General features: G+C 35.3%; 1 protein-coding gene across 1 annotated transcript; it reads right to left on the bottom strand.

The window, feature by feature from the left end:
* Positions 1-1,654: 1,654 nt before the first annotated feature.
* LOC147282404 (calcium-dependent protein kinase 32-like) lies at positions 1,655-6,053 on the bottom strand. The gene is made up of 8 exons (XM_086248494.1): positions 5,223-6,053; positions 4,656-4,779; positions 4,427-4,570; positions 3,703-3,855; positions 3,450-3,565; positions 3,145-3,312; positions 2,297-2,530; positions 1,655-2,140 (listed from the first exon to the last, which is right to left on the bottom strand). Exons 1-8 carry the CDS (start codon positions 5,721-5,723, stop codon positions 1,985-1,987), a joined length of 1,596 nt encoding a protein of 531 aa, XP_086104620.1. The 5' UTR covers positions 5,724-6,053; the 3' UTR covers positions 1,655-1,984.
* Between the last annotated feature and the right edge of the window lie 6,112 nt (positions 6,054-12,165).

The raw sequence follows: 12,165 nt of genomic DNA, 5'->3' as shown, positions 1-12,165 counted from the left end.
AAATATGTGTTTGATAGAAAATAACACAGTTAATGGTTCTTTTGACATATCGGAAAATTCTTTTTGCAGGCTCCCAATTATTGGTATATAGTTTTTCCATAAATTTTCTCACCAAACTTACTGCATACATGATATATGGTTTTGTGGATGTTAAATACATCAAGCTGCCCAAAAAACAGTAAAATTATAAACTAAAAAATAGTAAAACTAATTACAGATACATGTTCAACATCTTGATTAGAAATTGTTCAACATGTTCTCCATTATCATCGTCTGTCTTCACTCATCAAGTAATATATATACATATAGAGTCGTAAGTGCTTAAGGTGATCATTATTTTGAAACTTATTAAACACCCAATATTGATTTTTGAAGGAATATTAAAGTGCCAGCCAACTCGATTGCGGGATATGGACTTAACACCCAAGTCAGACCAGAAGGTGGAGCATATTCCATTTGGTCTCCTTCCAGAATTTCCACTACTTGCTCAGGCCAAGGTTGGCGCCGGCAAGCTTGTCCTGCAGCCTCGTGGCTTTGCTCTTCCTCACTTCGCGGATTTATACAAACTCGGATATGTTCTCCAAGGTTAGTCCTTAATTGCAACCCACCTCAGGCGTCAAGTGTGGCAGCAGCAAAGCTGTGGGAAGAGACCCAACAGCGAGACGGTTCTTACTTCCAGCTGAGTCCTCCACCAGCGCCTCCATCGATTTCCCAGATCAAACCCAACAAAAAAAAAATCCCTAAGCCCCCAAAACAGAGAGAGAGAGAGAGAGAGAGAGAGAGAGAGAGAGATGAGAGAGAGTGAGAGAGAGAGAGAAAGAGATAGAGATAGAGAGACAGAGAGAGAAATAGAGGAATAGGGGAAAGATGGGCGAGCTGGGGCAGCGCCGGCGAGTAGGATGCCGCTGGAGGTTGGTTGGGGATGGGTGGGGAGGGAAGGGAGAGAAGAAAGGGAAGAGAGAAAGAGAAGAGAGAGAGGAGAGGGGCTGGGTTGGGAGGGGAGGGGGTGGTCGGAGAGAGGCTGGGTTGGGTGGGGGAGGGGCTGGGACGAGGGCTAGGTTGGGGGAGGGGGTAATTTGTTAAATTTTTAACTTTAAATTTTTTTTTTCTAGTTTTAACATTTTTTAAATTAGAAATAGAATTAAAAATTTATTTAAAATGAAAAGACCATTTAATTCTTTTTTTAACAAAATTTTAACAGAATTAACGGAATGCACCAAATAGATAAATGTCTAAAAGAAAATAAACTAACTTGGTACAAAAAAAATCGTAAACCAACTTAGAAAAAACGGAAAAATAAATAAATTAACGGTACATTTAACTCCCAGAAAAATTATTGGGGGTGAGTATGTGGGAGGGAGGGAGGCGGGGCGCGGTGGTTCGTGTTGGGATCGAGGTGGCTGCTAAATTACGGTGGCAAATTGTAAAAAAAAATTTAGTTGGGTGGTAAACTTGAATAGACTTTATAGTCTTGAGAGATATTAGTGCAAATGTTTACGTGTGATTGTTGCAAGCACCAAACCCAAATCAACAAAATCACGCTCATATCATTCAATTCAAGACAACTCAGACACCTTTTTCCCAGAGTATAACAACCCCCCAGCTGAGCAAATGACAGCTATATATCAATTCAAATCCACATGAAACTCATAACTTCCACTCAAGGGCAGTAACAAGTGCCAGACAGAAACTCTGATGAAAATATATGCCAATTTTTAAACATATGTACAATCACAATGAACTTCTTTCCAAACTCTCACTCTTCCCCCATCAACCCTTACAAACAAGTTAAACACATCCCAATTCATCAAGGCATGAACACCCTTGGCCCATATCCTAATAAGTAATAACCACCAAAAAGGGTCTTCAAATTTGAAGAGAAAAATTATAGAAAAAGAATTGCAAAAACCCAACAAATAAAAAAAATGAACGATTCTTTCTTTAATATGCATCTTCCCATAAGTACCTCGTGTCAATCTTTAGGTCACCTACTCTCCTTTTTATCTTCCAACGAACCATCCCTAATCAGTTTCAAACTGAGACTGTTGAACCGATCTCGTGAATACTGCCTTGATGCTTTCCTCCAATCTGTTCCAGCCTTCATCATCGCGGCAAACTCTTCATAACTTATTCGTCCATCCTACAATCATGGAAGGGGATTGAGTGTGGGATTCTAAGTAAGCATAAAAATCTATGTTCTCCACATGCAGAGATCATGCAGGACTGGCATAAATTAAATTGAGAAAAAATAGATATAGGTAAGTTAAGAGTTTTAAAATCATGAAATGGGACCAACCTTGTCTGTATCCACATCATTAATAATGGCATTAATAACATCTTCCATGTGGCCATCAACTTCATTAGCCAAGGCATCTCGCAGCTCCTCAATTTCAATATACCCACTTTGGTTTTGATCGAAGAATTGAAATGCTTTGCGAAGGTGCTCCTCATCATTACCCATCCTTCTTAGGTGAACCGAAATGGCTACAAATTCTCCATAGTCCAGGTATCCATCATTATCTACATCACCCTGTAAATCAACCTCTGATTACTACTCTGTGTAATGTTACACAAAACTTTACAATTATGTAATAATAAAGTCATCCAAGCAAGATGGTACAGATTCTTTTAGTTGAAAGTACTTGTAGATGATAAATTCTGTTATGTCAAAACAATCACTTTCATTCCCCCTTTTGCCAAAGGTCACAACTCACAACTGACTAAAAGACAGGTCACCTCGGCAAATTTATTTTTGCTCTATATCAAACATGTAGGTGAACACCAGGCTCAGAGAAATTTGACCACTTAAAAGGTATGTTTCAATTCACTTTCCTTTTCTTCACATTAAATAAAACTGGGGGCTGGGCCTTAATAAATTTTCTTTCCAAATGTTTAGTAGGGTGAACAAAATAATCAATGCTAACATTTTGCCATCTCCTATTTACTTTCACACATTTGATAATGCCATTTGAAGGTCACCTTAAAGGTAATAAAATTGTAATTACTAAGGGCACCTGAGTCCAAACCCATCAAGCTAAAGAAAGACAATTATAGTGATTTACTAGGCCTAAACAATGCAGAGATTTTTTTTCTTTTGAGAAGAATAAACAATGTGGAGATCTCAAAATGCAGGATAATACTTACAGCTTCCATTAGAATATGAAGATCCGCATCAGGGATCTGATGGCCAAGTTTATGCAACCCTACTCTTAGCTCATCAATGTTAATCTTGCCCTTGTTGCTAGTGTCCATGATCTTAAATCCCTCCTGTATGCCAGCAACTTCCTCCATTGACAAATGCTCAGCAATAACCTGTTAATTTAAAATTCCAAAAGAGCCCAAAAGAAAAGAGAACAAAAATATTAGTAACCGAGGACTTGTATATATATCATCCAAAGCAGATGAAGGGGCCTGACAAAATTATCAAACAGAAATCTTTGAGACATTACCTTCAGTGCGCTTTTCTTAAGCTTGTTCATTACAGAGAATTGCTTGAGTCTTGCTCTCACAGTTTCACCTAAAGAAACATTTGGAGCTTTCTTTGCATTTTGCAACCAAGGATGATCTGCATTCAAAGGAGAAGCAAGAACAAGAGGTATGTTTGTTATATTATGATTCCAGCAGTTTCCAGAAATGGTGAGTAAATTTGTGGCACAACGAAGGTTTCATTAAATATGACCATTTGTTAGAACTGAACATTACCTAGAACTTCCTGAGCTGTAAGCCTCCGCTTTGGGTCAGGATTAAGCATCTTCTTCACAAGGTCTTTGGCATTATCAGAAACCTTAGGCCAGGGGTCCCTCTTAAAATCTATAACAGACCGTATAATTGCCTGTGCAACTCCCTGTTCAGTTTCTGCCGAGCAAGATAGCATATTTCAAGTCAGAAATTCCATAGAAGCAAATAGAAAACAGATAAGTGAAAATTTCAATTTAATGGGTTTGCATGCACATATAAATGTGTGGTGAGTAACTAAAATATGGGCCAGCATGTCATTTAAGTTGGTAAATAAATTGCCAATCTGACAATATACAGTATATAAGCATATATTTGATAATAGCACTGCCTAATTCTATTTTCTGTCAAAGTAGATGAAAATGTAACATTTTCAGGTGAAATATTATTGTATGCTTTTGACCAACCATGGGTGGACAGAGTAAGCACACAGCTACGGTATAAGGGGTAAATGTGAACTTCAAAATCGTAGTTTCTGCTGTGACAATATAGGTAGATGCTGCTTTCACGGCTATCTAAGAGTGTTAAGTTGGAGAACAGCATCAGCAATTATGCATTTATGACCATTGTGTATGCATAGACACTTTGGCATATACTCATAATGTACTAACCCTACAAAAATATATAATTTACTCTGTTGAGAGTTGAAACTCCACTGAAGCAGAAATATTTAAACACACACACAACGTACCTGCCCAGAAAGGCGGAACACCACAAAGTAAGATGTAAAGTATAACTCCAGCACTCCACACATCTACTTCCGGACCGTAATTGCGTTTTAGCACCTCAGGAGCCATGTAATATGGACTTCCAACAATTTCATTAAATTTTTCACCTGGTAATATACACAGAAAGATAACATATTGGTAAAACCAAACAAAACAAGATAATCAAATGTGACAGTTTGGAGAAGACTTTACCAGGTTTAAAGAAGACTGACAGCCCAAAATCAATTGCCTTCAAAGGTGCTGTTTCCTTACTGTTTCCAAATAAAAAGTTCTCAGGTTTGAGGTCCCGATGTATCACACCATTCTGGTGGCAGATCTGCAACACAATTGAACACATTAAACTCATGCCAAGTTGCCAACGCATGTAAAACTCTCAAAAGGTGGATTGCTCAAATAATAAATCTTGTCAAGGGGAACCTATACAGAAAAAAGGCAAAAGAATCAATTCGCAAACCCACAACTATTACAATTTGACCACCGAAAGCTCCCTTAACTGATATACAATGAATATACTCATCAAAGAAGTAAACAGCTCAACCTACCCAACAAAAGAAAAAAAAAAAAATTCTATCAGCTACTTCTTCCTAAGTACTTCCAGGTGATTAACTGATTATATATTTCTATTCATTTCATGACAGTACTAAGAAACTAAGATTTAATCAAACTCTTGCAATTCTATAAAATAATATCTAAAACAAAAATCAATACTCACAACATAAATTCAACACACAAACACCAAAAACTCAAAAGAATTCTCACCTGAACAACTTCCACAATAGTCTTGGTGACGGCGGCAGCGGCACGCTCCGTGTAATGGCCTCTGGAAACGATTCGATCGAACAACTCACCACCCTCACAGAGCTCCATAACAAGATGGACCGCGTTGTCATCCTCATATGTGTCTTTCAAGGTCACTATGTTGGGGTGCTTAGGCAAATGCTTCATGATCTCAACCTCTCTCCTTACGTCCTCGATATCCACAGCTGTCCTCAGCTTCTTCTTCGAAATCGACTTGCACGCGAAGGTCTCGCCGGAGGCCTTATCGGTGCAAAGGTAGGTAATTCCGAACTCTCCACGGCCGAGCTCGCGACCCAGTTGGTATGTGAGCTCGATTTCATCGCCAGTTGGGTTCTTTAAAACGGATAGCTTGGTGCCACCATTGCCGTTGACACTGTAGTCTATTGCAAAAGGGTTTGCCTTCTTCCTCTTGTCTTTTCCAGGTGAGAACGTTTGTGGGGGGGTCACACAACAATTACCCATGTATGAATATTTGAGAATTCAGGTCCAGAACAATTTGATCCGAGCTTTTTGGACAAAACCAGGAGATGGGTATTTGAGTTTTGGAATCCTAATTGCTCTGTAACCCAATTGAAATGAGACTTTTCACCAAGAGTGAAATTTTTCAGGAGAGGTTTTTGGGTTTTTAGGATGTGATGAGAGATGACCAAGAGTTTTAAGGGAATGAAAAGAGAGGGGGTTTGGGTTTTGGGTGAAGAAGGAAATGAGAAGGAGAATTTAGCGTGTGAAAGCCACCATTTGATGAAAGAGAGATAGAGAGGGTCCAAGTCCAACTCTTTCGCAGAGACTTCCCTTCTCACCCCCCCTCTCTCTCTCTCTCTCTCTCTCTCTCTCTCTCTCTCTCTAACAGTTAGATAGACAGATGGAGATTGGAGAGAGGGTCCTGATTCCAGAAGGGAGAGAGCTAAGAGCTTCGTTGTTTCCCGAAATATTCAAAACAAACTTCAATCATTTCATTTTTTTAATTGTGCATAAAAAATGCCCCTCATTTCTTGTTTTAACTACAAAAAATGCCATTTTGGTTTAAGTTTTGCTTTGCCATTTCTTATTCTCTTTGCATTGACGATAGTACCCGCATGACCATTTTTTATTTTATTTAATCAATAAGATTATTTGTATTAATTTTATGGTAAACTATGGACTTTTCTCTTATAAGTATACATAAGCATAAAGTTTGAGCCATTAGATTGCAATATTTAAAATTAAATAAAATAGGTCTTTGGCAATTCAATGACCCAAACTTTACATATTTATGTATGCCTATATAACTTATCGTTATAAGAGAAAATCTAAATAAATTATATTCATTAACAAAGTGAATGTCCATATATCACTTTGAATACAAGTATAAGAGTAGTATTAAAAAGAACATATGATCATACTAATTCCCTTCAATATTGTGTCAATCCTAAAATGAAAGAGGAACTTTCTTCAAAATGTATTATGTTGTAAAATTTTCCAATTTCGGACTCTCTAAATAAGCATTTTAGGAAAGACTTATGAAATACGGGATAAGTCTCGAGTGTTAGTTTTGATACAATTTGTTTTATCAAATCTTTAGACATTTTTTCTTTTGCCCCTGCAACAACCAACAGTTTACCTATCAAAAATAAACGACAAAGCAATTGTGTGTGTGTGTGAGAGAGAGAGAGAGAGAGAGAGAGAGAGAGAGAGAGAGAGAGAGAGAGAGAGAATGATATGAAATCTATGTTGTCATAGAAGAATGACCTAAGTTAGCAAGAGCTTCCAACACTAAGTTGTCTTCCCGAAATAGATGGAACAAACGAATTTTAACAAATCTTTTTTTTTTTTTTTGGCCAAAGAATTTTAACAAATCTTTAGATATTTTAGATAGTTGATAAAACAAGTATTTCAGATACTTAATAGAAAATATTTTGGATAAAAATAATTTTATATAGGATGAATTAATGGATCAAATGTGTGAAAATGACACTTTGTAGAGTTTTATGGACAACCACGTGGCCATATTGAAGAATATTGCTCCTATAATGTTCAACATTGATGGTTTTTTACATATCCTATCTATCGATATATCTATATATTTTGGTTTCCGTCCTTTGGAAGTGTTTATAGTACTTTTTTTAGAGAGAAAGTATGATTTCATTCAAAGCAATAAGTACTCGTACAAAGCTTCAACGTTTAAACCAAATATTAACACCATGATGAGGTGTTTGTAGTACTTTGAACACATACTGACAACTTGCATCTTCTCTTAGAATTTCTTATGACCGATTCTCCGATATCATCATACTTATGGCCATAATAGATGTTTAATATATGTCAAGACTCAAATTGAATCTCATCAAAAGTTAGAAAGGGACAAACATCTCTGTGACAATATCATACGTAACATATATATTTACACCACATTTTGGCATTATGCATGCTTTTTCTGTTAAGTAGGTTCACTACTATTACTTTTTCTATTAAACAAGTCCTCATTATAAACTTGCGCCAACAAATTTTCAACGAATGTTCGAATGCTCCGTTGTAAATTTCTTTGGACTTGTGTGTAGTACTTTCTTGTAGTTTTGTATTAACATGCATTTTACAAATAACATGTAAAAAGAAACCATGTGAACGACTTTCTTTTTGACGTTAATGTATGGATTGTCATTAACAGATAATAACCATTATAGGTTGCATTGACAAACAGTAACAATCATGAGTTATCAAATTATAGGTGAGCATTTGAACGCTTGACTTCGAAAACTTAAAAGTGGAACAGTTTAAAAAGGTTTCATAGGTGATGAACGAATTAGGGAGTTTGATTTGCTTTTCTAAATGTATTTGCTTCGTTATTATTTTTCCTCTTCTTAATTTAGGCAGTTTCTTAATATATTTGTTTATTACAATTACTTCCGAGGCTTTAGCTATTCTTGAGGGAGTTCGGTTTCCTCTTGATATGGAATTTGTCGAAGTGTATATTGGAGTAAAGATTCACAAGTAATGATAAGGAAGATTGCTCAGGCAGTCAGGCATATGTTTCGGCAGATAAAAGTGCGATAGTAATTGAAATTGTCTTGTTGGTGCATCATTTTTCTTCTATTATTTTTCAATATAAATCTCGCAATTATAATCGAGCGGTGATTACTTAATTGAACTAAAATAACACTTACTTAACTACGATAATGATTTTTTGCCATGACCCTTAATAAGATTCATTTTTATTTATCATGGTGAACATTACCATTATCATAGATGAGTAACATGTGTTATAAAAAAATTATCAAGTAACATATATCATTCATCTATGATGATGGTAATACTCATCACCACTTTTTTTTTTTGTGAGCAAATATAGACTCGGCCTTAATATATAGATTACTCTTCTTATCCAAAAAAAAAAAAAGAAAAAAAAAAAGAAAAGAAGGAAAGAAAAGAATTGGAGAGTCTCAAGACTCTCAACATCATAGGTAAATTTCCCTAAAAAAGGAAAAGAAACATACTAGAGGTACATTTATACTGAGGTGATAAGGGTACTTCAGTAAATAAGAAGAAAAGAAAGGGTAATATTGTAATTAGTGGCATGGGACGAGAGATTGGTCAGCTTCTTGCGCGACACGCTGTGAATTCAGTTGGCAAAAGTGACCTGCTACTTCTAGTTCTCAGCTTCTTACACAACTACTGCTAAAAGAAAATTCCTGTAGTGCACATGTGGTTCAATTTAATTGGCTGGCCTTGTTCATAGTAGACCTTCTAGAAGCCAACCCGAAACTTGGTGAGAGAGCGACTAAAATATACAAATTGCCGATTCATTTCAGCATATACCTTTTGTCCAAAAACCGGAAATTCCGAATATACCCCCCAACTCTGCCATTGTACACAAATTCTCTGGCAAGGGCAATTTAGTCAAATCAGGAAATTTGTGTTAAACGTTTATTGACAGCCAACCATTAGCTATCAAATTAATATATAATATGTAATATACAGTGGAGCCCACTAAAGTTATGTGAATGACATTCTTACCCTCATCTAATAATTGGAGCCTTAGAGGTATATATGGATAGAGGGTAATTGCCCTAACCACAAGGGCTTTTTGGTAAAAGAAAAAAAAAAGTTTTCAAAAAACAAAACGGTCAGATAAAATAAAAGCTATTTTCTGTCTCCGAGCAGACAATGATGGGGAAGAGAGAAGGGTATTTTGGTCATTTCACAATGGAAAATAGGATTGCATAAAAAGAGTCGCCCTCCCTCCTTATGGGTGGCCAGTCAAAGACAACGATTTTGACTTGGAATTACAACATTTGGAATTTTGGAGTGGGCAAATATGCCAATTGCCAAGTATATATTACTACAAGTAGTCTTTGTTGCTTTCATTGCACCTTTAATCTTTGTGCTCTATTTGGGACTACTTCTACAAGATGTTAAGGCACAGAATTTTATCTTTATTTTCAGTTGTCAACACTGAAATTGAAAGGAAAAAAAAAATTAATTGTTGATGCTCAAAAATTGAACTTAGCAAAAGGGCAGCTGTTGGAATCTTATGAGTTGGTTGGAGTGGTAGAGTAGATAAATGCTTGGAAAACCCTACAAAATAGAGAAGTCAAAAGAAAGATTTTGAGTTCGATCTTTGAAGTCAGACAATAAGGAAAATAAAATTTTTTGTGAATTCTCTAAACCCGCCGTGAATTGTCTGCCTTTGATAAAGGGATTAGTCTGATGGGCGAAAGCTGTACCAGAACACCCTCGATTACCTAAAAAAAAATTTTTGCGACATCAATGTGATGATTTATAATTAATCCAACAAAGTTTTTCCTACATTTATATGATTTTTGAATCTCCTTTAATGAATGTTGTTAATTATGAACGAATTTAATATTGACTTTGTAGATTAGCTGCGTATGCAAATATAATCAACTTGCTCCAGTACTGCTAATAAAAATATTATATAAAAGTTCATTTAAACGAAGTGTAAATTGAGTTGATTTGACTTGTTAATAACACTTTGTTCATAGCGAAGATTAGAGAACACAAATTAAAGGTTTTCAGTATAACAATAATATGGTAGTGGTCAAATATTTCTATTAATATTATAAGAGTAATTATGATTGGAGGAGTGTTTATATATAGGTTATAAAGCTTGCACACAAACCATTCTCCAATCCTCCCTCAACTCTCATGTTTCTCATGTTTTGTAAGAAGCTGATTCTAATTCTTCACCTCAAACATTAATGGACACTTTATACGCATGGTGCACATAAAAACTGTGACATATAATTGATTAATTGGTACTTGGTTGTTCTTTTTATCTGGAATATCTAAGTCCAGCTAGCTTCATCTATGCCCTTTTCTTATCAAGGCATATTGGCCGAATCTACATCCTATTCAACTCTATAATGTCATCCTCGCATTCTAGTCAATGATCACATGATCCCCGATCACTCATTTAAACAAGAGCAAGAAAAAAGAACTTGTTTGATTACTCAATTTTGTTTTTTTTATACACTTATTACGTGAGATGAGGTTCTAAGTTTAAATCTCATAAACGATAATTATTGAATAATAAAAAAAAAAATTTATAATGCGATAATGCGATAGTCTTATACTTTTTGGAGTCACTTAAAATAGTTTATCTAAATTGCATTTCAAAATCATTCATAAATATGAACTATATGGAGTGACATATTTAAGAATTTTCCTTCGTAAGGATGAGAAAGTATAATATAATGCCAACCTCAGTCTTGTTGAAACATTTCATAAATTATCTTTTCTAACATTAAATAAAATATGAAAAAATTGGCTAAGTAGGGCAAATTAATGGAGAAATTTTGTTCTGTGGGAGCGAAAATAAGGTCATACTCATCCCTACATATACACCAATGATTAGCTACCCTTTTTTTTTGGCCTGACTAAATTTCTTCTTCTTACTACTATGTTTGTGTCCAAAATAATGTCTTGTTTTGAGAATTAAAAAAGAGAAAAATGCATTCATTAATTTTCTTTAATAAATGCATTTTAGAAAAATAATGCATTCTAAACAGGGTTTAAATGTTTAACGTAACCACTCAAAAGAACCAGTCATGCCATCCATGGTTGACAAACTGCAAAAGTCATTTGCTTATAAATGGGCCCCTGTAATGCACCCAAATGTTTATTATGGTCGCTTTTTAATTTCAAAATTTCAATGCTTACCCACCTTATCAACCAAAGAAGAAAAAGTCCTTTCCACCTAACGTGGAAATCCACGTTATGTAATTTCCTTTTATCATTGTACAGCCTCCTATCCTATGTAACAATTATATATTGCATCCCAAGCAAATTGCTGCACAAATTTAATTCATACATATCAACTAATTATTTGTCTAGTAATATTTGGAAGATGTCACAAGCTAAAACTTAAAACTTCCTCTTCTCAGATTAAACTTAATCCCCGGGCAAAAAAAAAAACTTAATCCTTATACAATAAGTAGTACTAAATCAAACATCTCTTGGGTTGTATGTTACAGTGTTCTACTTCTTCACATTTTTTGTATTTTTATGTAACAGTCATATGTAATTTTTCTTTCACAACAAATATGTGAGTTTATTATACAAAAGTGAAACCCTCGAAAGAAAAATCACATATGATTGTTACATAATATTTGACCGAAATGAAGAACAATCAATAAGGACTAAGAACCAAAAAGGAAAGGACTAAGACTCTATGCCCTCGTTAAGACCACCGAGCATGCATAGCCACACCATCGAAGATCGCCCAAGAATCCATAGCCACACCACATTGGGCAAAATTGACCACAATGCTGACTCTAGGCCGGCACTGTTGGACAAATTACATTTTCATTTATTGTAGTTTTGCCTGATTTTCGATTTGGTTTGTAGTTTCAGTACTTTTAGCAAGTTAAACCATGTAACTTACAAACATTTACAATCAAGTCATATC

Source organism: Dryas octopetala, chromosome 6, assembly GCF_963921425.1.
Source record: "Dryas octopetala chromosome 6, drDryOcto1.1, whole genome shotgun sequence".
Taxonomy (NCBI): Eukaryota; Viridiplantae; Streptophyta; class Magnoliopsida; order Rosales; family Rosaceae; genus Dryas; species Dryas octopetala.
This window is presented reverse-complemented; position numbering and strand designations above follow the sequence as displayed.